This window comes from Primulina tabacum, chromosome 2, assembly GCF_025594145.1.
Source record: "Primulina tabacum isolate GXHZ01 chromosome 2, ASM2559414v2, whole genome shotgun sequence".
In the NCBI taxonomy this organism is placed as follows: domain Eukaryota; kingdom Viridiplantae; phylum Streptophyta; class Magnoliopsida; order Lamiales; family Gesneriaceae; genus Primulina; species Primulina tabacum.
In genome coordinates this window covers 38,946,933-38,974,786 of record NC_134551.1, presented here as the reverse complement: position 1 = coordinate 38,974,786, position 27,854 = coordinate 38,946,933, and the positions used below count along the sequence as shown (strand labels likewise).

The 27,854-nt window shown below is 35.4% G+C and overlaps 1 protein-coding gene across 1 annotated transcript; it reads right to left on the bottom strand.

Moving 5' to 3' along the window:
- Positions 1-294: 294 nt before the first annotated feature.
- Positions 295-21,312, bottom strand: LOC142531822 (putative beta-glucosidase 41). The gene is made up of 12 exons (XM_075638097.1): positions 21,100-21,312; positions 20,913-20,979; positions 20,739-20,797; positions 20,209-20,284; positions 11,347-11,418; positions 11,165-11,252; positions 10,815-11,070; positions 10,618-10,733; positions 10,303-10,526; positions 678-709; positions 480-582; positions 295-407 (listed from the first exon to the last, which is right to left on the bottom strand). The coding sequence occupies exons 1-12, from the start codon at positions 21,217-21,219 to the stop codon at positions 295-297; spliced, it is 1,326 nt and encodes a 441-aa protein (XP_075494212.1). The 5' UTR covers positions 21,220-21,312.
- Positions 21,313-27,854: the final 6,542 nt, after the last annotated feature.

The following is a 27,854-nucleotide window of genomic DNA, read 5'->3' as shown; positions in this document are numbered from 1 at the left end:
TATATTCCGAATCGAACCGTATATCCCATGTTCCATTCCCAGTTGTCGAGCAACGACCAAACGAAGTAACCACGGATATCGCACTTGTCTTGCCTACATTATGAAATCGACCTAAATGAATTTTCTAAATATTTGATATGGGTTTGAAAACTAAAAATTATGTTTCTAATCACGTGAATATTGTTATTATTATAGAGTAAAACATATATGGGAATATTTACACGAATAAAAATGAAATTTAGCCGTTTGAGAAACCAAGGAGAAATAAAAATCTTGCTGGTAATTTTTACGTGATTACCTTATGGCAGCCGAAAGATTTGAAAGGTAGTCCCTGTGAAAATTTATTCTCTTATCATCCTTCAATGCTTTATCTAGTGTTTCGTGTGATCTATTAGGATCATCCATCCCTGGAATCATGAATTCAATTTATTTCAAATATATCACTAGAATTCAATGAATTTTCAAAGAAACAGACTCACCATTTTCGGTTATTATTACAGGTGGATTCCCATACTTGTCTTTGATGTAGTTCGCCAGCTTCCGAATACCCCATGGAACAATGTGCAACCAACTAGACGCAGCCTGTAAAAAAAGGGAACAACAAGAAGACATAGCTTACTCCAGGGCCAGGGACTGATTTTGGTTTATAATCATTATGGTAAAATGATGCTACTTACCCTTTCGCCAATAGAGATTCCTCGCTTTGAAGCTATTGAAACATGCACAAATAGAACATTAATATCATGTTGATGAATCTTAGACAGAAAGATTGAGTTTTTACTCGCTTTTATAACATCTTATTGTTAGAGTAGATGCCCTGCAGCCAACGGTTGGCTAGGGATTTTATTGACTCAGTTGCAATAAACAATCTTTATTTTAATATAATTTAACTTTTTATGGTCTTGTTATATTTTATCTGTACACTCATGCAAACAACATAGATAAAGTCCTTGATTATGCTTTAATACAAATGAATCGTAATTCGATGTTGAAACTTCATTTGTAAAAACTGCATATTCTAAATTCGTTCCTAGTCGATTCAGCCGCCTAAAACAGGGATAAAGGCCGCTTGAGCTCGAGACTAGCATCTGTGATGTTGTGTACTGTGTATCTTGGTAAGGGCATAGAGATGTCCAAATATACAAATGGGCAGTCATATGATGATTATACCGAACAACCCTCTCTCGGACTTTCCAAGTGGTTATCATTCATCGAGAGGATAAGTCTTTGGTTATGATTGTACACCATTAGTCCTTACAACCCGGGACAACACTGAGGCTCTATATGCTAGGGCTGTGCTTTGACTCGTTTACCGGCTCCAGAAGAGTCATCAGGTGGCGAGATTGGGTATAGTTGCGACACATATAGGAGCCAGTGCATTGTAGTCGGGGATTCACCGCTCACCTGCGGGTGTGGATATCCTATGTGATCTAATGAAATAATAGTGCATGGAATCTCTGGCCAGAGTATGAGATGTACGTTGGAGAAGGAGTTCTCCAATAGTACACGCGATGCCACTATTATAGTTATCACATAGTTATCGAATTAATATGCAACCCTCGATGAACCAATGGTTGCAGATTCGATCGGGATATATGAGATGAAGGGACCGTACTGTACGTTAATCATAATCGGCTTGTTCTTGCAGGCACTATCAGTGATACCTAGGGGATCATGGGACGATGCTACTAGACGATCTTACCATGATCCGATGGGTGCAATCAGAAATGAGTTCTGACATTCTTGATCAAGACGTTGATGAAAAGAATGGGGCTAACTAGGGTAAGCCCGGATAAAAGATTATGTCCTGAATCACAAAGAGTTGTGAACCCACGGCTAGCTGTATCCCTGAACCATTGAGGGTCACACAAACACTGGATCGTTTGTTCCCGTTGAGAGAATAAATTCAATGAGTTGAATTTATATTATGATATAGTAAATTCAAGGAGTTGAATTTATGATAATTAAATTTTGAGAAAATAAATTCAAGGAGTTGAATTTATAAGATAGCAAATTCAAGAAGTTGAATTTATGAAATTTGGAGAGAATAAATTCAAGGAGTTGAATTTATTAAATTTGATGATTTAATTTATTAAACTCAAAAGTTGAGTTTATTAAATATTAAATTTTGGAGGTGATAAATTCAAGGAGTTGAATTTGTAATATTAAATTCAAATGTTGAATTTATAATATATTTAATTTATTAAGCTCAAGGTTGAGTTTATTAAATATTAAATTAAATATGATAGGATATATGTTTTATGGGCTTGTAGGAGTACAAGTCCAACATATTAAATGATTAAAGTTCTTAATGGACTTTAATATAATTAATTAAACTAGTTTGACTAGTGCATTTAATTAACAAAGCCCATTGGATTTAATTAAGGAACCTAAATCCATAATTATGGAATTTAGGTTAAAGGATCTTGTTTTATAATATATAAATAAAAAGTGGTAGCCTCCAAGTTTCCCAATCTTTGTGACTCACGAGAATTGCTTAAAAAGTTCCTCCAAAATATTTTGGTCAATTTTCAAGAAAGGAGATTTGAGTCTCTCTCAAAATTTTAGATCTCAACGTAAAAACTTCTTTCAAATATTCTAGTGCTATTTGAAAGAGGAACAAATCTTCTGGTCGTGGACTTGATAGAAGAAGACTCGAAGAAAGTTCGTAGGGAATTCATCAAGAGCTATCTCCGCTAACCCCGGAATAGTTGGAGCCGTGTGAATCGTTCACCAAAGGTATATTAAATTCTTTAACGCCCTATGAATGTTTATGTTAAAATCATACGAGCGCTCAAACAATATCTTGAATGTCAAGATCTAAAATATTTTAAAACTTCCGCTGCGTTTGGGCGTGTAGAAAACCGAGATCCAACAGTGGTGTCAGAGCCAAGGTTTTTCTAAATCGTATGGTTTTGATATTGAATAATTTATTTCTAACCAAACAAGAAAAATTTTCAGAAAATATAGCACCACGAAAATTTATTTTTTTTTTCCAGATTTTCGAAATAAAAAAAAATATTTAAATCTGCCCGGAACTGTTCCGGGCAGTCCGTGCGCGCAGGGCCGCGCACGGCAGCGAGCAGCGGGCGCGCAGGCGTCGGACGCCTGCGCGCACCTTGGTAGCGCAGGCGCCGGACGCCTGCGCGCCCGCTCGCAGGCGTCGGACGCCTGCGCACGGCGTCGGCGCGCCTGTGCGCGTTCTGCGCGCACAGGGCCGCTGCCGCTGCCCTGAAACGTTCGGGCAGCGGGCGGGCGGATGCCCGGGAGCGTCTCGGGAAGCGCGCTGAATAATGGGCTTGAATTGTTTGGGCCTAGGGTGCGATTTTCTGATTTTTCAAATTTTTGGGTAAAATTGATATTTTTGAAAATTGGTTTAATTTTTATTTTGGAAATTAATTTTTGGAAAATTAATAATTTTCTTGTGAAATAAATAATTAAAATATGATTTTAATTATTTATGGTAAAAATGAGTTTCTACAAGAAATCAATTGTTATTGATTTAATTGGAAATTAAAGGAGTTTATTTAATTTATTAAATCTTTTAATAATTGTGGTGGTTAGTGATAAATTTTAGATATATGATTGATCAGTTAATTAAATTTGTTTAATTAATCTGATGATAATATTTGATATTAAATGCATGAAGGATGATCGAGAGCCTTGACCAATGTGTTAGGTGTATGTTAGGATATTTTACTGTTTTATTCTGTTTTTTATTAATATTTGATATTATTAAAGTGGGCCTGATTTATGGCCCGTTCCCACCCCATGAGATGTATCCCTTATGTGACATGGCTATTTAATTGTAATTATTAGAAATAGTGGGAGATCAAGACTGGAAGATGGTGGGCCCGATGATCGAGATGAAGACATGTAAAATATTGGAAGCTCTTGTAATTGTTGCATTTGCATCCCTGCATTCACCTAGGTTTTGGACCTGGATCCATGTTTGGCTCACATGGATCTAATAGTGTTGGCAATCGATCATCCTTATTTATTGTTGAATGTCATATTATGATATATGTGATATATAGTAGTATGCATGTATGTATATTATTATATAATATAGTTGCATGAATCCGGCAAACATACAAACTCGTGGCACGCGATTTTTAAATTAAAATGATGAGACAATTTTAAAATTAAAATCCCTCATTTTGAATAAGATTCAAAATTTATATCAAACCGAAAAAGTAAAAATTAAAGGAGTTTAATTTTTCCTTGCCTTCCATCAACCGTGGTTGCATGTTGATCGCTACCCGCGGACAGTGTCTGGCTCATATTATTGGGGAGGCCTGTACGCCGGAAAGCGGTGACTTCCACCGGACATATGATGTGAATTGAGTGGAACTCCCATGACGTCGGCTCATATTATTGGGGGAACTCATGGCGACCGTCTACTACAATTCAATATTGATGGGTTGGTTTGACACGCGAAAATAAACGACGTCATATTATTGGGTCCTTATTAAACGTGAGGCAAAACACGCGGAGGTTGCATAGGGATGCAATTGGACTCTACCTTTTAGAAATTATAATTGGCTGATATTATTCGGGATTATAATTGGCTAATTGGACTCTACGTGCCCTCTAAGGAAATGCGATTTCCTCTTTTCATCAGAGGGTGGTGGAAATGTCAAAATAGTGGAAGGGAGATTTATAAAATAAAATACATATTTTATATCTTAAAATTATTTTAAAATAATCAGCAACCATTATTCTGTTTCCGTATCAGTATATTTTCGATTTCGTCACGTAATCAATTTTTATTATTAACAAGCTAATCGAATCTAATTTTCAAGACTGGTTGGGAAAATTGTTCTGAATTCAGAGAAAATAACATACACACTGATGTCAGTCTTGTTGAACTGACAAAGCATGCAAGATGGTAGGACCATAGTATGCAAGCTAAAGTGTAACATGCTCGCTTTTTGTCAAATGAACTGTAGGGACAGTATGAGGAAATGTTAAATGCTGCTGACATTCGAATACACATGCAAGAGTTGCATGGTGCATAAAACTCGTACAGTGAGGCGTACCACTTTTAAAAGCTCATGACTACACATATGCAAGATGGGGCTTTGGCCCATGAGCGTGGTGTACATATGACTGGGCTTATTGAGAATGTGGTGGGCCTGGAATATGTGATTCCTAACGAGTTAATAGATAACATCAATTTGTTGTCTTTCTCTTCCTCATTTGACGAGGTTATGGTGAACTTCAATTTGAATAAGATAGATGATAGCCTTGAAGAGCTAGTCAATATGCTTATGACTTATGAGATCACCATAAAACAAGTAATTGTTGTTTTTCTAATGGACATTTCGTCAGACGAAAAATGGCACACAAGGTAAGGGAAATAAATGTTCTGCCCCTCACAAGAAAAACAAACTCAATAAAAGGCAAACTCTGAAAGACACTTAAAAGGCCTACAAAGCCCGATAAGTTAGAACATATTTATTTCACTGCAAGAAGTCCGGACATAAAAAATTATATGTGCCAGAAATGTTCTGGAAATGATAAGTGAATGTCCAAGTAAACATGATTTCAACAACAAACAAAAGAAAGTTAGATGATCCAAATCACACACAAATATGGCACGCTAGACTATGTCACATTTTCCAAAGAAGTATGCACAAACTAGTGGGAGAAGGCATGTTTGACTTGTCAAACATAAATTCTCTACCTACTTGTAAATCCTGTATAAAAGGAAAAATGACAAAGACTCCATTCAATGGAAACGTGGAACGTGCGCATGATCTATTGGATTTGATCCACACAGACATTTGTGGCACGCTAAGTGTTAGCGCAAAATATGGGCAATCCTACTTCATTACCTTTACTGATGACCATTCGAGGTATGGGTGTGTTTATTTGATAAAACACAAATCTGAAGCATTTGAAAGGTTCAAAAAATTCAGATTTGAAGTAGAAAACCAGCTGGAAAGAGTATTAAGACATTTCGATCTGATCGAAGTGGAGAATACTTGAGTGCTGAATTTTTGGGTTATCTAAAAGAGAATGTGATTCTCTCACAGTGGACTCCACCAGCAACACCACAATTGAATGGTGTTTCTGAACGTCGTAATCAAACCTTGTTGGACTTGGTTCGATTTATGATAAGATTTACTGAATTGCCTACATCGTTTTGGGGCTTTGCGCTTGAAACTACGGCAATGTTGTTGAATAATGTCTACGCTAAAGCAGTTGATAAAACACCATATGAGATATGGATGGGAAAAACTCCCAAATATTCTTACATGAGAATATGGGGATGTCCTGCTTACGTGAAGCAGACAGTGGGAGACAAATTGGATAGTAGATCCACTTTGTGCTACTTTGTAGGATATCCAAAGAACTCTGTTGGATATTATTTCTATCATCCCAATGAAGCAAAATGTTTGTTTCAAGAAATGACACCTTTTTGGAAAGGGAATTTCTATTAGATAGAAAAGGCAAGATGATAGAACTTGAAGAAATTCAAGATACTCCCTCAACTTTAGAAGTTGAACCTAATCCCCAAGAACCAGTAGTTGAAGTATAAGCTTTTAGAAGGTCTAATAGGGTTATTAGACCACCTACAAGATATACGCTTCTTCATGAACAAGGCCATGATGAGTCTTGTGTTGGATGTGATCCAATGAATTTCAAAGAAGCAATATCTGATACTGATTCAACCAAATGGCTTGAAGCCATGCAGTCAGAAATGGACTCTATGTAATCAAACCAAGTCTGGACATTAGTGGATCAACCTGAGGGAATCGTTCCCATAGGATGCAAATGGATCTACAAAAGAAAGCTTGGGGCGGATGGGAAGGTAGTGACCTTCAAAGCAAGACTGGTTACAAAAGGATATACTCAAAGGCAAGGAGTTGACTATGAGGAAACCTTTTCACCAGTTGCTATGTTTAAGTCCAATAGAATACTACTAGCCATAGCAGCATGGTACGACTATGAGATATGACAAATGGATGTAAAGACTGCATTCCTCAATGGAGACATCAAAGAAGAAATTTATATGTCTCAACCCGAGGGATACACATCAGTAGGAAGTGAGCATAAGGTATGCAAACTTCAGAGATCAATATATGGTCTCAAGCAGGAATCAAGGAGTTGGAACCTCAGATTTGATAGCACTATCAAAGAGTTTGGTTTTGCTAAGAATCCTGAGGAACCGTGCGTGTACAAGAAGGTTAGTGGGAGTGTAGTGACATTCCTAGTACTTTATGTTGATGATATCCTGCTCATTGGGAATGATGTGGGATTATTGCAATCCAATAAAGTATGGTTGGCCTGAAAATTCTCCATGAAAGACATGGGTGAAGCATCTTACGTATTGGGAATACAAATCTATAGAGATAGATCAAAGAGGATGTTCGGACTCACCCAAGCCACCTATATCGATACCATTATAAAACGATTCTCTATGGAAGAGTTCAAGAGAGGATACTTACCAATGTGTCATGGTATTACTCTATCTAAAGCTTTGTGTCCCAAAATTGATGATGAGATAGAGACGATGACACGTATTCCATATGCGTCAGCTATTTGTAGTATCATGTATGGTATGATATCGACACATTCTGATGTTGCTTACGCTCTGAGTGTTACAAGCAGTTATCAGGCGAACCCTGGTCCAATGCATTGGAAGGCCGTGAAAGATATTCTTAAGTACTTGAGAAGGACTAAGAACTTGTTCATGGTTTATGGGGGTGGAGAATTGAAATTGGAAGGCTACATGGATTCTAGCTTCCAATGTGACGTAGATGATTCGAAAGCGACCTCTGGTTTTGTATTCATGCTATATGGTAAGGCTGTCTATTGGAAAGGTTCCAAGCAAGACACCGTTGCGGATTCCACCACTAAAGCTGAATACATTGTTGCATCTGATGCAGCCAAAGAGGCAGTTTGGATGAGGAATTTTTCTTAAGAGTTGGGGTTTATTCCTAATAGAGTTGATCCAGTCCCGCATACTGTGACAACACTGGTGCCATTGCGCAAGCAAAGGAACCAAGGTCTCATCAGCGATCCAAACATGTACTGAGGAAGTTCCACATCATACGGGAGATTGTGGGAAGAGGAGACATATCAGTCGAAAGACTACCCTCTGCAGATAATGTTGCTGATCCACTTACAAAGCCCTTGCCAGGACCATTGTTTGAAAAGCATCGCGAAGCAATGGGATTAAGGGTAGTTGGCTCTAGGGCAAGTGAGAGATTGTTAGAGTAGATGCCCTGCAGCCAACGGTTGGGTAGGGATTTTATTGACTCAGTTGTAATAAACAATCTTTATTTTAATATAATTTAACTTTTTATGGTCTTGTTATACTTCATCTGTACACCCATGCAAACAACATAGTTAAAGTCCTTGATTATACTTTAATACAAATGAATCGTAATTCGATGTTGAAACTCATTTGTAAACACTGCATATTCTAAATTCGTTTCTAGTCGATTTAGGCGCCTAAAACAGGGATAAATGCCGCTTGAGCTCGAGACTAGCATCTGTGATGTTGTGTACTGCGTTTCTTGGTAAGGGCATAGAGATGTCCAAACATACAGATGGGTAGTCATATGATGATTATACCGAACAACCCTCTCTCGGACTTTCCAAGTGGTTATCATTCATCGAGAGGATAAGTCTTTGGTTATGATTGTACACCATTAGTCCTTACGACCCGGGACAACACTGAGGCTCTATATGCTAGGGCTGTGCTTTGACTCGTTTACCAGCTCCAGGAGAGTTATCAGGTGGCAAGGTTGGGTATAGTTGCGACACATATAGGAGCCAGTGCATTGTAGTCGGGGATTCACCGCTCACCTGCGGGTGTGGATATCCTATGTGATCTAATGAAATAATAGTGCATGGAATCTCTGGCCAGAGTATGAGATGTACGTTGGAGAAGGAGTTCTCCAATAGTACACGCGATGCCACTATTATAGTTATCACATAGTTATCGAATTAATATGCAACCCTCGATGAACCAATGGTTGCAGATTCGATCGGGATATATGAGATAAAGGGACCGTACTGTACGTTAATCATAATCGGCTGGTTCTTGCAGGCACTATCAGTGATACCTAGAGGATCATGGGGCGATGCTACTAGACGCTCTTACCATGATCCGATGGGTGCAATCAGAAATGAGTTCTGACATTCTTGATCAAGGCGTTGATGAAAAGAATGGGGCTAACTAGGGTAAGCCCGGATAAAAGATTATGTCCTGAATCACAAAGAGTTGTGAACCCACGGCTAGCTGTATCCCTGAATCATTGAGGGTCACACAAGCACTGGATCGTTTGTTCCCGTTGAGAGAATAAATTCAATGAGTTGAATTTATATTATGATATAGTAAATTCAAGGAGTTGAATTTATGATAATTAAATTTTGAGAAAATAAATTCAAGGAGTTGAATTTATAAGATAGTAAATTCAAGAAGTTGAATTTATGAAATTTGGAGAGAATAAATTCAAGGAGTTGAATTTATAAAATTTGAGGATTTAATTTATTAAACTCAAAAGTTGAGTTTATTAAATATTAAATTTTGGAGGTGGTAAATTCAAGGAGTTGAATTTGTAATATTAAATTCAAATGTTGAATTTATAATATATTTAATTTATCAAGCTCAAAGGTTGAGTTTATTAAATATTAAATTAAATATGATGAGATATATGTTTTATTGGCTTGTAGGAGTACAAGTCCAACATATTAAATGATTAAAGTTCTTAATGGACTTTAATATAATTAATTAAACTAGTTTGACTAGTGCATTTAATTAACAAAGCCCATTGGATTTAATTAAGGAACCTAAATCCATAATTATGAAATTTAGGTTAAAGGATCTTGTTTTATAATATATAAATAAAAAGTGGTAGCCTCCAAGTCTCCCAATCTTTGTGACTCACGAGAATTGCTTAAAAAGTTCCTCCTAAATATTTTGGTCAATTTTCAAGAAAGGAGATTTGAGTCTCTCTCAAAATTTTAGATCTCAACGTAAAAACTTCTTTCAAATATTCTAGTGCTATTTGAAAGAGGAACAAATCTTCTGGTCGTGGACTTGATAGAAGAAGACTCGAAGAAAGTTCGCAGGGAATTCATCAAGAGCTATCTCCGCTAACCCCGGAATAGTTGGAGCCGTGTGAATCGTTCACCAAAGGTATATTAAATTCTTTAACGTCCTATGAATGTTTATGTTAAAATCATACGAGCGCTCAAACAATATCTTGAATGTCAAGATCTAAAAAATTTTAAAACTTCCGCTGCGTTTGGGCGTGTAGAAAACCGAGATCCAACACTTACATGTGGTAATTACCGCTGAGTCAGACGAAGCATCCTGTAATATCAGCTTACGAATTTGAGTTCTGTCATTACGAGCGTATAAACTAGTGTAATGGTTTACTCCAACGAAGTCCAACGAACCCTTAAGTAGCGGGGACAAGTCCGGGCCGATTTCAGGGAGTCTTTCACCCACCAGCTTCTGCATTGAAAGAGGGTAACTCCCAAGAAGAAGTGGATCTAGAAACCTTAAAATCAGATTTGAAGGCTTGTAATCATTTTCTACAGACCATCATTTTCAAAATACCGAAATAGTAAATTTTATTCGTATGTCATTACCATCCGATTCCAAAATCCAATGCTCTCCTGGCAGCGTCTACGTTTTCATCAACATCAGATATTGGTTCATACCACTTGGCGTCTAATGCTATACCGACTACTCCTAGTTGGCTTTCCTGGTAAAAATGACGTCTATTAAGATTCGTCCCAGAGATGTTTTTGGTCCCTCAAAATAAGTTCTTAATAAACAGAAATACCTTGAAATTGTGCTTGTAGTTTCTATAAGCAGCAGCATGAGACAAGAGTACGTTATGAGCTACTATGTAAGGCTCGACAGATGATTTTCCTGCTTTGCAAAACAAATGTCCGAGGATAGAGCACCTCCCCGGAGCTTGAACCCCTAAATCATAACCTTGGATTGCAACACCGTGAGGCTCGTTGAAAGTTATCCAGTGTTTCACTCTATTCCCAAAAGCTTTGAAACATGTAAACGCATATTCTTCAAAATCTTTTCTGTAACAAGTGAAAATTTGGCATATTATACTTTATTCTCGAATCCAAGAAATTACACTGTAAGCAAAGTGAATTACACGAACAATGCACGTACACTACTTGGTTGCTTAATAATCCTCCATACTTATCTTCAAGGATTTGGGGAAGATCCCAGTGATATAAAGTTGCATAGGGCTGTATGCCTAGCAAAAAAACAACATTTTGAACAACTACTTAGAAATGAAGAACTTGCACGTATGATTTCTCACAAGTATTCTTTCTCCTTACAAAACTAACCTTTTTCAAGTAAAGCATCTATTAGATTGTTGTAGTATTCTATCCCTTCTTGGTTTGGTTTCCCAGTTCCATCTGTAAATTCCATAAACTAAAGACGTAAGAAATAGTGCTTAATGTTTTAAGCCACAAAAAATTAATATTGAAAAACAGGGACCATTGATGGCAAATGGCTGCATATTCAGTTATGTTTGCGATAAGTTCACCGTAGGGATTAGGGGTGGGCACAAATCGTCTATTTCGGGTTTCAAATGCCATCTATTTCGGGTTTCAAATGCTTTGAATTGGATTTTCAGATAACAATTTATGCTACCAAAATAGTTGGTCACCCGAGCAGTCAAGTGCCGATGAGATTTGGTCAGCTTGGGGAATTTCCCTAACAATGCAATATCCATGATTTGAATTATATGCATTTTGAAGTATGTTGTCCTTTTCAATCACGATTTAATAGATTTTGCGAATCCATAAGCTTTAATAATATGTGAAAGGAATCTTGGATTCCAAATTAATTAATATTTTATTTTGCATTTCTAGACTAATTTAATGATTTGTTTCTCTAGATATACTTAATCGTATTTTTGGAAATTATTCAATATAATTTGGGAAATTATCCCTAAGATATAATATACCAATCTTGTGTAGAGTTTGATTCTAATTAAACTCTTCTTTCCAGTTTATAGGTATGGAGTATCTATGAAGATCTAGGTCAAGAACTGATATAAATACAATGATCGAATATAGAAAATAAATACCTCTCTCTGAAGAATAACTACGTTGATGCTGAATTTCGAAATTGAAGATTTCCGCGTGAAGAGTTTAAGTTATCGACTCACATAATCACGTGTTGCTGTTTGGTGTTGCCAACACTCGAAGAACAACACTGACGCAGAGTGTTGATCGTCGAGTGGTTTTGTTTGGTTTTAAAGCATTACGTGTTTTAGTTTATGCATTTCGGTCTTAGTTGTAATTTATTTTGATGATATTTAATTCCTTGGTGTGTCAAGGAATTTAGTTTTGATATTTTCACTAGTATTGTTTGGTGTAAACGATTTACATATTTTCTAGTGAATTTTTTGTCATGAGGCATCGCACAAGTATTCGTACTTGTGCATGATTTACGTATGCTCTCTGTTTATTCAATAAAAATTTTCTTGTGTGTTCATAATTAATTTTCACTGCAGTATTGTATACTGATGTTGACAACACCTAAGCACAATACCAAATTCTGATACATTAGTTATTAAATATTTCTTGTACGTTTATGAGCTACAACCCTTACAATATGAAAATAAACAATAAATTGGACACGAGATTTACGTGGAAAACTCCCAAAAATTATTAGGGTAAAAATCACGGGCAAGACGAAAAGAATTCAACTACAATATTTTATGGTTTACAATCAATCAATGTGCATCCAAATAGAACATACAGTCTCTTAATACAGGAGAACAAACACCTCATAAATATTATAGAACTAAGCACTCAAATGTTATAAGATGAGAGAAAGAACTCGATGAATGGATTATTTCTTAATGAGGAGAGAGAGCTCTATTTATAAAGCTCACTTAATTCTTTGTGAGCCACCATTAATTCTTCTACCGACATTTCTCCCACTTGGAGATTTGATTGATAATCAAAAACATCTCTACACATCTTTTCAATCTTGTCATTCATTGCTGCTTACGTTTCTCTAGGCTACTTGAGGATCTACACCACTCAAACTTTTCAATGTTCACTGGCTTGTTAAAAAAATCATCTATGTTATCCTTTGTATGGATCTTTTGCATATCCACGCTTCCTTGTTTTATTAATTCTCGAACAAAGTGAAACTGAACTCCAATGTGTTTAGTCCTGAATGAAAATCTGGATTCCTTCCTATGTGTAAGGCGCTTTGACAGTCACTAAGCAAAGAAAGCTTCACTTGTTTGTGTCTGAACTCCTCCAAAAACCTTTTAATCCATATTGCCTCCTTGCAAGCTCGAGTAGCTACCATGTATTCTTCCTCCGTTGTAGATAATGTCACAACTGTTTGCAGTTTTGAAACTCAGGGTACTATCCTCTCTGCAAGTGTAAACATATAACAGTATTAGGTTTTCTTTTATAAAGATCACATGCACAATCTGAATCAACATAGAATCAGAGTGTAAAATCTAATCCTCCATAACATAGTGCAACATTTGAGATACCCTTAACGTATCTAAGATCCTCTTGACAACGCTGCAATACTCTCATCCAGGATTCGCCAGTATACCGACTAACTCCTCCCACTGCTTGAGCAATATCTGTTCTTGTACAGATCATAGTGAACATCAAACGTCCCACTGCTGATGCATTTGGTACTCGAGACATCTCCATACTCTTTGCTTCGCTGTTAGGAGACATCTCGGAGGATAACTTGAAGTTAATAGGAATAAGGATCGTTATTGGCTTGCTATCTTGCATGTTTGAAGCGTTACAAGACTTTCTTCAAATAATTTTTATGGGAAAGCTAGATCTTTCTATTACTTCTGTTTCAGTGAACTTGCATTCCTAGAATCTTTTTTGATAGTCCCAAATCCTTCATATCATATTCCACTGTGCTTTCAATTCTTAGATCTGATCTTTGTTATGGTCTGCTACCAACATGTTGTCCACATACAACAACGAAATGATATAATCATCACCAGACCTCTTGAAATATGTACAAGGGTCTGCACTCAGTCTGTTGTATCCAAGGCTCATGATATAGGAATCAAACCTCTTGTATCAACACCTTGGTGCCTTTTTGAGAACGCACAAAGATTTGTTCAACCTGCAAACCAAGTTCTCTTTATCTTTTCCACAAAACCTTATGGTTGAAACATATAGAATTTTTCTTCAAGATCTCCATGAAAAATTACAGTTTTCACATCTATTTGTTTTAGATGTAGGTCAAATACTGCATACAATGCCAATACTACTCTGACTGTTGTAAGCCGAACAACAAGAGAAAATATGTCATTGAAGTCAATACCTTTTTTCTGAGTATACCATTTTACCACTAATCTAGCACGATACATGTAAAGTCTAGAAATTCGAACGATGTAATCTGACTGCATGCGAACTTAGGGTTTTATTAAAATGCTTATTTAATGATTTTTAAATGAATGTTTATGACATGAATATGTGCTTTTATTTCATACGTTATTAGATTGCATTTAATTGGGGTTTTAGCAATATTTCACGCTCGAACGAGAAACGGAGACCAGAGACAAATTGAGGCAAATATTTTTATTAAATAAATATTTTAAATTATTTAATATATGATGTAATTGATATGAAAATTACAAAAATGGGCACTTTGCAGTATTTTTACATGTTGAACCGTATTTTTTAAACCGGTAGACGATTTTTAGCAAAATGGAGGATTTTTTGAGGGTTCGGGTAATATTTTTGAAAACGTGCCAAGAAAAAATATTTTACGTGTGTGTGAATGGGCCTAATGGGCTTGTTTTGGTTTGTTCTTGAGTCAAGCCCATTAGACCTCACCATGCTAAACCTAGGCTCATTATCCTATTACTTGTAAATCAAATTTTTTCACTCCAAAACCCTACTCCATCACCTCACCATTCGGCCACCCCCCTCCCCCTCCCTCTCAACCTAGCAGCAACTTTTCTTCATTTCCGGTGTTCGTCTCTAGCTCTGTTGGTCGTCTTGTTGCTTACATTTCTTCATTAAGGCACGCCCGATTCCCTTCTTTTTCTCATTGATCACTTTTATAATATGTATTTTGGATTTTATTTGCATGATATATTAGTGATATGGTGTCATGCATTGGTTTTATGCGAAAAAGTTGGACTTTCTTGCATGTTTCTCATGTGTTGATCATGTTTTGTAAGGGGATGTCATGGCTAGAGAGATAAGAGTGATCTACTGCAGGTTTACCATGGATTTAGATTGAAAAATTCGAGCTACATCTTATTCCTATAGGTGGCCGTTCGAAATTTCTTGTTTGTGGTTCGATTTTGGGGCGTACGGGTGGTTCGCGTGTATTCAAGAGCATGGGTTTGAAGGTCATGGATAGGGCAGTGTAGAAGGTTTGGTTGTTGTATAGGATAGGTTGGTTCGAGCCTAGTCCAGGTCGAGGGAGCGTAGGAAGGTTTGACTTCGAGGTGGAAATGTAGGTTTTTTCCCCGCAGGTTTGGCTTCGCGGTGCTGCCCAGTTGGCACTACAACACTTGAGCTTCGACACTTGTAGCGCTGCAGCGCTGGTGCATGGCGTCTAGGCGCTTACAAGCGCCGCAACACTACTCAACCAGCGCCTAGGCGCTAGTCCTACACTTGAGGGTTAATGATTTTGACGATTATGTTTAGTTTTTGGTGTTGATATGTCAATATGTCCCAGGTTTTTGATGGTTTAATTGTCATACAGGATTTGGTAGGAGCCTTTGAATTATGGTTTAAGTTTGGTTAACTTCGGGCTAAAACGGGGACTCCAATCTAAGTTTTAAGCGAATTATAGAAGTTAAGGTTTGAGCTCGAGTTTACATCTAAGAAATGGTTACAAATATATTTTTAAGGCGTTCGATAAGTGTTATTGGGAACAAATCATTTTTGCAACCGAGTTATTTTAGAAGTCCTGACAGTGCCCTGACAACTTTTTATGCATATTTAAAATGTATATGTTGATATTGAACATTGATTTTTATGTTAATGTAAGAAACACGTTGCATGCTTAATTTTAAGAAAAGATATGTATATGCATGAATTTTACAAGTGATGAATATGATGACGTGTTTTGAATGAAGTGCATGCATGAATTTTAAAAAACACGTTGCATGCTTAATTTCATGATCCCGTTCTCGATACGAACACGAACACGAACATGTAAGGCCAAGGCTCAGTGGACGGGTAAAACTGTCGCTGATGTCACCGAGTACCGCGGTTATACGTAGATGGATCCATCAACTTAGAGCTGATACAAAAGTCACAACTAATTATCTGAATTCAATAAGGAAAAATGAACACGTATATGATGATATGACGTGGAATGATTTGAAAATGTTATGTTATATTTAAATTTACGCTTTTGAAGATGATGAAACTTATTTTAATTACAGTACTTTTCACTGTTGCATGATATGTATATGTGCTTGTTATTATGGTTCGGGTGTGTTGAGTCTTTAGACTCACTAGATGTGATTGATGCAGGTGATCATGAGGATGTGGAGACTGGAGGCTCTAAAGACTGAGTGGGTGGAGCTGGGGTGCCCATGATAACCCGAGGACCTTGCATTCTTCCGCATATTATGATCATGAGTCATGGGTGTGAACAATATTTTAAATATTTTGCATCTCTTTATACGTTGATGATATTGAAAGATGTTGAGTTCTTTTAAAACATTAGACTAGGAGATATGGTTGCATTCTAAGATTTTGTGTAACTGCGGTTATTTTTATTCAGTGGTTGGGTGAATTTTATAACGCTTGATTATAATATTTATGAGTGTTTGTATTTTCGGTCATAACCTTTTAAAAAAAAATTCAGTAGAATTTTAAGTAGTTGACGTTTCAATACAAATCCACTTGGTTATTGCCATCACAGTTGATCTTATAGACTCATCTGTTACCAATGGCTTTTTCTCACTCATTGTAGTGTGACAAGATCCCTAATTTTATTTTTGTCTAATGCCTCCAATTCTTCCTACATTGCTGTAATTCACAGGGATACATCCGATCTTTGAGTAGCCTCATGAAACTCGATGGCTCACCATCATCTTTTAATAGACAATATGTAATATTGTTTTCAATGACATAGTCTGAAAGCCAACCCAGTGGTTTTTTGTCTCGAGTTGATTACTTTATATTGGAAACCTCAGATTCAACATGTTCTTGTTCCTTGTGCTCCAGTACTGCTTCACAAGAAATTTGATCTTCGTATGTCTTATTTTCCACCTGAAATAAGTAATTTATAAATTCAACGTGCTTTGTCTCGTTTCACTTTATTTCCCTCGAATATAACATCTCTGCTAATGACAAGCTTGTGGACAGTAGGATCCTACAAGCGAAATCCCTTTACTCCATCAACATAACCTAAGAAATTTTTTGGATTTTGAATCCAACTTCAAATTTTCTTGATCACTGTATAGAAATTTCAAATGTATGAAAATGAGAATAATCAGTTGGCTTCCCAGTCCACATCTCCATCGGAGTTTTCAGATCAATCGCTACTGAAGGAGAACGATTGATAATATAACAAGCAGTTTTGGTTGATTCCACCTAAAATAAGTTGTCTAGACCTGCATTTTTCAACATAGCTCTTGTTCTGTCCAACAAGGTCATATTCATCCGCTTTGCTATTCCATTCTGTGAGGCGTGTAAGCCATCTTAAACTGTTTTTTGATGTCGTTATGTTGACAAAATGCATCAAATTCGTCACTGGTATATTCTCCTCCATTGTCAGTCCTCAAACACTTGATTTTCTTTACAAAATAAAGTTCAGCCCGCGCTTTGAAATCTTTGAAGATCGGGACACTATTTAATTTTTTCTTGATTGGATGCACCCAACATCTCCTAGAAAGATCATCAATTAACAACACAAATTATCTCGCTCCTCCTAGGGACTCAACTGGTGCTTGCCAAACATCTGAATGAATCACCTCCAATATGCTTTTGCTTTTGGCATTAAAAGTGTCAAACTTTAATCTGTGTTATTTACTGGTAACACAATGCTCTGAGAAGGGTGGTGACACTTTTGTAAGTCCTGGCAGCAGCTTCCGTTCTGAGATAATTTTCAACTCTCGTTCTGAGTTATATCTGATCTTTCTATGCCATAACATTGTTAATTCTTTTCCTGAACCAATTGATGCAACAACTAGTTCTGCCTCTTTGTGTATTTCTCCCAAAAGTACATACAGATTTGCAGCAACTTTTTCCGCCTTCATACCCACAAGCGCACCCTTCACAATTTCATGATCTCGTTCTTGATACGAGTTTTGCACCTAATATCATCCAATCGCCCCAAGGACAAAATATCTTTTGTCAGTCCCTTCACATGTCGTACATCCTGTATGGTGCGAATAGTGCCATCAAATTTTTATTATTTTGATAGTATCGACACCAGCGATTCACAAGACATGATCATTTCTCATGAATACAAATTCTCCTAAGACTATCAAACTATTCTCTTTGAGACTTCATGTGCCACGTCGCTCCTGAATCTATAATCTATGTGTCATAAAATTTGTGTCTGCCTTCTGCAACTTTTGTCACTTCCTAAATAATATTTCACCATCACGTGAAGTATTGGCCACATTTTCTTGAGAACTCGTCTTGATATTCATACATTCTTTCTAGAAGTGCCTTTTACTGCAACATTTAAAGCAGTATATATTTTTCTTATTACTTCTTGACTTTGATCTACCTCATCTTTGCCATCCACTGGAGTCACGGTCTATAAATATTCATCTTATCATCAGTAAAGTCTCTACCTATTTCGAAGTTAACAACCTATCTTCTTTATTCATGCGCCAGCTTTTTTCTCCGAGAACCACGGTTAAGACATTGTCGAATTTTAGAGAGTCCATAAGAATATTATTGGTTAAGTTGATGATAAGTCTATCATATAAATCTAGTAGACTTTGAAGTAGAAGCTCTGCACGTTTATTTTCCTCTATTTTATGTCTCATTAAGTGAGTTGTGCAAATATAGTATTTAGGGTGTTGATATGATCGGTCATCGATGAGGATCCGTCATCCAAAGTGTATAAAGTATTTTCTTTAGGAAAACCTTATTGTACATTGACTTGACCTCGTACATTTTTATCAGAATATCTCATATTATTTTTGTTTTTTTTATCTCAGAGATACTTGACAGTACTTCGTCTGCTACAGCCAAGTGTAAATTAGCAACAATATTATCATTCATCTCTTTCCACTTTCCATCGTCCGTCATTTCTATCGGTCTATCTCCAATAACCGCCATCAATTCTCTTTTTTTTTTAAAACTTCTTATATCTTTATTTTTCACAGCATAACATTGCTTCCATTGAACTGTTATCTCATACATGCCCGTCATTATGTTTACAACAATTTAGTAGACTTGACAAAATAATCCCTCCTTAATAAAAATTTCTGATGTGGAAGATCAGTCTAGGCTGCAACTACAGAGCATACTCAGAAATTTAAAAAAAATTAAACCAAGGGTTTGATGCCACTTGTTGGTCCCACGTGCAGCAACTTGAGATAATAATATGAAAATAAATAATAAATTGGACACCGAGTTTTATGTGGAAAAGCCCCTAAAAATTATTAAGGTAAAACCACTAGTAAGATGAAAAGAATTCCACAATAATATTTTATGGAGTACAACCATTCACTGTGGTTCCAAAGATAGCACACACTCTTTTAATACAGAAGAACAAACACCTCACAAATATTATATAACTAAACACCCAAATGTTGTAAGATGAGAGAGGGAACTCGATGAGGAGATGATTTCAAAATGAAGGGATTGAACTCTATTTATAGAGCTCCTCATCCGTGTCCAACTGCGTTTCGGAAGTTTCTTTCCATCTGAAATTTTCGACAAAGCCTGACTCACTTAATTCTTTATCTGCCACCGATAATTCTTTTGCCGACATTTAATGTTCATTACATCAAACTTTGGATTACATCCAATTGTTCTGGTATCCGACGATAAATTTTGTTGTCCTAAATATTTCTATTTTTTTAGTTTGGTAAATAAGCTGGTTTTTCGGAGACAGTCTGACGAAATTTAGATATATTTGGTGTGATTTGACCAATCCCAACTACTATCAATAAACCGAATCGAATTGAATTGAGAATGCCCTGTCTTTGGTGAACTTACAAAATCAAAGAGAGAGTAATTAATTGAGTAAAATCTTACTAGGAAATATTCTTGACCAAGATACGGAGAATCTGTACGCATCCATACCTAAGTCTTTCATCAATTCTATGTCACTCTGTCGAATGAAAGATGAAAAGTCCACGTCAGTTAGGAAAATATAAGACCTCAATTTTATCGAAGAAAAGTCTTCATTAATTCACCCATATCACTAAACATATTCTTATTCTTATCACAGGTGCGCCACATATGCTTATTATTATACTATGGTTAATTATGATTGTACTACCAAACAATGTGGTTTTCTTATCCTCTTCCAATAACTTTTCACTAAATTATGGCATTTTATCAAAATCTTCGGGGATTGAATTCAAACCTTTATGTAAATTACAAATATTTTCAAGACCTAAAAATCGATCGGATGTAAAATAACATAGACGCGAGACTAATTTTGTAAAATATAAGAGATTTTATGTGATGGGGTTCTTGTTTTCATTTAGTTTACAAGGTGAGGTGTGTGCACTGGATAAACACTGGGCACGGAGCTATTTATGTCTCATTGAGACATTCACCTTGAAACGATGATATTGATCAACCGCTGTATCTGCATTGCTGAAGTCCAATATTCGTCCTAATCCCCAGAAGAAGATTAACATAATCATTAAGCGGTGAAAAAGTTTTAATGGCAGATTGATCATGTTTGCTACATTTTGGATCACACCAAATTCTTGAAAAGAAACACCAACCTGGTTGCTTTGTGAAGGTATCCCATATGCTGTCTCCTTTATTTCCTTCATTTATTGCTCCTTCAAACTATAAATAACATATTATACACCGAATAAACACACACAAAATTATCATCATATTCTACTTCTTTATCTTAAAAATTTAGTAAAAACCAATGAACATGTTTTTGTTTTATAGTAATTGAACCTGGTAAGCAGAAGAAGCAGTTCCAAAAACGAAACCGTCCGAAAAATCGTCCCGGGAAATGGATTCGGAATTCGCCACGAATAACAGTATCAGCGGAAAAACCAGTAAAATGGTTGCCATTTATCATGAAATGAGGAATGTGGGTTTAATCTTTGAAGGGTAAAAATTGATTCGTTGCAGCCAAGAAAGTTGGCGGATTAACAATCAACAGCGACTCAAAGTGTGCCTCTTGCTTACACGTAATCATCCTTTTAACTCTTTCGTGTACAAATATATACATATCAACAGAAAGGGGGTGCCGTCTATCGTCATCAAAACAATCCTCATAATCTAAATTCATCCACTACCCACGTCAGTCTAAATTAAATAAATCTAAAAGTTTACATACGGCACGGCACACTCAGTGTGTATCAGAAATCTAATACTATTTGTTTAATATTTTTTTACAAAATACAAAATAATACATATCAATTAACTTCAGAACAATTAGATTTTTTTATTAAAATCTTAATTTTAAGGCCTCTTTTCTTTTCATGGGCTACGTTGACAAATACAAAATTTTTACTTTCTATTTTCTGTTTTTATTTTTTATTCGAGCCACTCCAGTTAAATAGACCAAAATCTCAATATAAAAATACAAAAAAAACAAACACACACACACACACACACACACATATATATATATATATTACGACGCAGAATTCGTAACTGTTTAATAAAAGTGATTAATTTGTATAATTGATTATTTGAATTTATTAAACTTGTGAGGTGTAAAGGGTTGGCGATTAGCATGGAAATAGAGAGTGCACCGCGTGTGTTCGGGGATAAGACAGGGAAAGAAACGTGGTTAATTTTACTAGTGACCGAGTCCTATTGTAATTCACATTAATGAAACTATTTTTGAATAAAATGTTGGGATCTCGTTTTTTTCGTGTCCAAAACGCAACGAAAGTTTAAAAATTTTATTTTGACATTCAAAATATTTGGACACTCGTATGGTTTAAATTAAATAAAAAGTAATAGGGAGTATATAACTTTACTTTTAGTGAAATTTCACTTGTCTAGCTCCAACAACTCCGGTATTAGCGGATATAGCTCTTGTTGTAAATCCCTATGAACTTTCATCAAATCTCCTTCTTTAATCTTCGAATCAGGTCCACGACCGGATTACTTGTTCCTGTTTTAATTTGCACTAGAAAATTAGAAGATGTTTTTGTATAGAGATAGAACATGAAAAAGAAATCAACTTCTTGCAACAAGAAAGAAAATTTCGAGAGCAGCACCCTTTTGATCTTGGGAAGAGCCGAAAAGTATATTGTCAAGAAAAATTTTCTGATGCCTTATATGTCCAATTAAGAATCATAATCCTTATAATTATTTCTAATCCTTAATTTACTTAATTAATCTAATTAATTAAGTCAATTAAAGATTCTAAAAATATTTGCATGCCAAATCACCGAAAACCCTTTTTGAACGCATGCCGTGTGCAATAAGAATAATAAAATTTTATTTTAATACTAATCTTCCTTTTACTTAATTAATCTAATTAATTAATTAAGTTAATGAAAGATTCTTATTGCATTCCATTCATGGTCAATCTCGAATCAATACATAATTTTTGAGAATATTATGCATCAATATTATTTTGCTTTGTCTGCAAGTTTTTAAAATTATGGTATCATGAATATTTTCATATTACATAAATCAATACCTATATTTTATAAAAACTTAATGAGTTATATTTTAATTCAATATAATTATTAAAGCTCATTTGAACTTTAATAAATTAGCATGATGAGCTTATACTCTTACAAGCCCATGATCCATGCTCTCATTATATTAATATCATCATAATCCCGATCGACGATCCAACATCATCGATGTGACAATTTCAATTTATTTGTTATTATGATGCACACTTTAATTTCGAGATCACCAATGTCTAAATAAGGCATGTGTACTCCTTTTAATTGTTTTAGCACTCACGCTCTCAAAATTTCTATAATATTTTATAAATTTTTTTATAAGCTTATCAATTGATCATATCAAACTTATTTCTCATAAATTCAACTCATTGAATTTATTATCTCAACGGAAACAAGTAAATCAGTGCTTGTGTGACCCTCAATGGTTCAGGGATACAGCTAGCCATGAGTTCACAACTCTTTGTGATTCAGGACATAATCTTTTATTCGGGCTTACCCTAATTTACCTCTTTCTATATATCAACTATTGATCATGAGAATGTCAGAAATCATATTTCTAATTAAACCCATCGAATCATGGTAAGAGCGTCTAGTAGCATCGCCCTATGATTCCCTATGTATCACTGATAGTGCCTGCAAGAACCAGTCGATTATAATTAACGTACAATACACTCTCTTCATCTCATATATCCCGATCGAATCTGCAACCATTGGTTCATTGAGGGTTGCATAATAATTCGATAACTATGTGACACATCTTTGAGAATAGATAGTGGCATCGCATGTACAATTGGAGAACTCCTTCTCTAACGTACATCTCATACTCTGGCCAGATATTCCATGCACTATTATTTCATCAGATCACATAGGATATCCACACCCGTAGGTGAGCAGTGAATTCCATACTACAATGCACTGGCTCCTACATGTGTCGCAACTGTACCAAATCTCGTCAACTGATGACCTCCCATGGAGTCGGTAAACGAGTCAAAGTATAGCCTTAGCATATAAAGTCTCAGTGTTGTCCCGGATCGTAAGGACTAATGGTGTACAATCATAACCACGGACTTATCATCTCGATGAATGATAACCACTTGGAAAGTCCGAGGGAGGGTAGTTTGGTATAATCATTATATGACTACCCATCTACATGTTTGGACATCTCTATTCCCTTACCAAGAAACGTGGTACACAACATCACAAATACTAGTCTCGAGCTCAAGCGACCTTTATTCATGTTTTAGGCGGCTGAATCGACTAGGAACTAATTTAGATCATACATTGTTTACAGATCAGTTTCAACATCGAATTACGATTCATTTGTATTAAATTATAATCAAAGTCTTTATCTATGTTGATCACATTGGTACACAGATAAAGAAATAACAAACCATGAAATAATGAATTATATTAAAATAAAGTTTGTTTATTACAACTGAGTCATTAAATTCCCTAGCTAACAGTTGGCTTACAGGCATCTACTCTAACATAAAATAGATGACGTAACGTCAAGATGAAATTAAATATAGTTTTTGTATTGAAGTTTTTGAAAGTGTAATATTTTAGAAAGCAAAGTTATTTTTTGCTATTTCAATTTAGATAGCATGCGACAGGAAGTGAGTTTTTTTTTAGTATTGTATTGTAAAGAATATGTAACATAACATTTTATCACTCATCTATGAGCTCAAATTTAATTTTGAATGTCCGACTCTGTTTTAAAGGAGTAAACGAATTAAGTTGACTCGAAAAATATTTGATTTGTATACAAGTTTATTGAATTCGAGGACGAACTAGAACATGTTCGAATTTTTTTCAAGGTGTACTCGAGCCCAAATTATTTTGTTTGATAGCTCGTGAGTTTTAATTTTTTTATCAATATAACATAATTATATATTAAATAAATAAAATTTGAGCCTTACGAGTAATTATTTTCGAGCAATAATTCAAATAGTTCGCAAACATGTTCGAATATTTCGAGAGCTTTAATTCAAACCGAGTTCGAGCAATTTTTTTTTAAAATTTTCGAACTTCGAATCGAGAACTCAAATACAACTAATTCCGAACTGAATCCGAACTTTCATATTTTTGTCATATTCGACTCGATTCGTTTATGTTGGGACACTGTTTTCTCGCACCCAATGCGCAATAGAAGTTTAAAATTTTTGTTTCGACATTCAAAACTGTCCTTGGTCGTCGTATGTTTAAAACCATTCATAGGGTGTGTGAATTGTTATACCTGCATATATAAAACACTTGGCTCCATACTATTCGGAAAATAACCCTTCTTGTAACTTCCTACGAATGGATCACCGGCTTTGATCCTCTAATCAGGTCCACAATTGAAGACTATGTTCTTCGCTTGGATTGCATTAGTAATCGCAAGCGATTCGTGCATTGAGACTATAGCCAGCGAATTTCCAAAATCTGGAGAGAGTGCAGCGACGGCGACGTGACGGTGGAATAACAATGATGACTGAAATTTTTTGTTAAAAAGCAAGAGGTGGCCTAGAGTTCAAGGAGGAAAGAAGGATTTTTTTTTTGTGAATTTTGTGTGCAAGAATTTCGTTATGTTTTATGACCCCTCATGTTGTATTCATGTAGCTCGACTCCTGATCCCTTGTAGAAGTCCCTCTCCTACAAGGATTCTTAATCATTGTCCCACTAGAACTTTATATTTCATTATATTAAAATTATCATAATATTAATATATAATGTATTTATAAACTTCTGATAATACAAGATACATTAATACCATATACATACATATTTTATTTCAATATATATATATATATATGTTGGAAACTAAATTTCGGAGTTTGACAAATTAAGCATGAAAAAATTGGACAACTGATCAAGAAACTGAAGGTAACTGAACTGAAGATTCGTAAACTGATATTTGTCCGAACTGAAGATTAATGAGTATATAATTCTAGGCAACTGAACTAAGAGAAGCTAACTGAACTGTGTTGTCAACTGAACGATCAGTTGAGACAAATCAGTTACACAACAATCAGTTTAAACTGATCAGTTATACACTAATCATTTAATCCTATCGCTTAAAGAAGTCAACTGATCTTATCAGCTTTACAGGTCATCAGTTAAGGACGTAGCCAACAACCGACATTCTGTGCAGAAGCAGTGGGAACGCTGCATTTCAGAAAAGCTAAAAGGTGCGATTGTCAAAAGGATGTTGACATGGCTATTCAACGGATATAAAGATTCAAAATGCATTCATTGTTACCGTTGGAATCCAAGCCTATAAATAGCCAAGAAGATCAACTGAAGCAGAGTAACGAAGGTTATCCAAGCTACACTGATTTATACAAGTTTAGCAAAAACTCTGCAAACATTCTTTCAAAGCTCAATTTACTAAAACTCACGCTTATTATATATATCCATAGCTTTCAGGCTATACTTTGAGCATCAAGCACAAATATTCATCATTGTTTTATTCGATCTTTTCAAGATCGGTTGTGTTTTTCAAAAATTACATCAGTTAATTACTGATAAAAATTGTATTAATACTAAGATTTTCAGCTTTGCCAGTGTTAAGTTCAAACTGAAGTGGGTTTGTACAAAACATTGTATATATCAAAGTCTTTTAGTAAATATCATATCATCGAGATAGAAGGGGTGACGTAGGAGTGTTTGAAATCTCCGAACATCCACAAATCTTGAGTTGCTTATTATCAGTTTTATTCTATCTGTCTTTCAGTTATTTCCACACTTTTATTAAGTTAACTGATTGACATTGACAATAAGATTCGCGAATTCAGTTTATCACTAAATTGATTTATCCATCAAAAAGTGGTGAAAATTATTAAGTGTTTATTCAACCCCCCCTTCTAAACAATTTATCACACCCAACCGATCCTAACATATATTAATATATTTATACGAGCACTTTTAATACATGCATAGACATATTAAATTAAATAACCATTATTTAATTTATTTAATTAACTCATTATTAATTTAATTCTAGAATCCACTAGAATATTTATGGGAATTTGTAAATGTTAGTAGTCGTCACTACTAGTACAATTATTTAATCAATAAATTCTCAATTCACTAAATAAATGATTCTGTAATCATTATAATCCCGATCGATAATCCGATAGCGCCGATGTATCAAGGATACAAGTCTTGCTTATATAATGAAAAAGAAAATTTTGAAGACAATATTGGGCAGTTGTCAGTTTTGCAAACTCTTTCACTAAAACAGACAGTTCCACTCTCCTTTCTTAATCAACAATTAAGCCAACTTCCATTTCTTTATCCTATGAAATCAGCTTATAGCCTCCTTTATAAGCATCCTGTTTGATCTCCTTGAAACAATAAGTCGTCAAATTCAACTCCTCGAATTTTGACTTTCTCAATGGAAACACAAAGTCCAATACTTGTGTGTCCTTCAATGGTTTAAGGATATAGTTAATCGTGGGTTCACATCTCTATGTGATTCAGAATAACATTTGTTCTTATTCGGGCTTACTCTTGTTAGCCCTATTCTTTTCATCAACTTCTTGATCAAGAATGTCAGAACTCATTTATGATTGCACCCATCGGATCATGGTAAGAGTATGTTAGGGATCAGTTGGGTGAGATGAAGTGTTTAGAAGGGGGGTTGAATAAACACTTGACGATTTTCACAACTTTTCGCTGAATAAATCAGTTTAGATATAAACTGAATTCATGAATCTTTTTGTCAATGTCAATTAGTTAACTTAATAAAATGCGGAAATAACTTAAAGATAGATAGAATAAACTGATAAGAAAGAACATAAGATTTGTGGATGTTCGGAGATTTCAATAACTTCTACGTCACCCCTTCTATCTCGGAAATAGGATATTCACTGAAAAACTTTGATCTATACAATGATTTGTACAAACGCACTTCGGTTTGGAGTTAACAATGCCAAAAATAAAACTCTTAGTATCACTACAATTTGTATCAGAACTCAACTAATGTAATTTCTAAGCACAACTGATCTTACTAAGATTGAATAAAACAAAAATGAATGTTTGTGCTTGAAGCTGAAAGTATAGCTT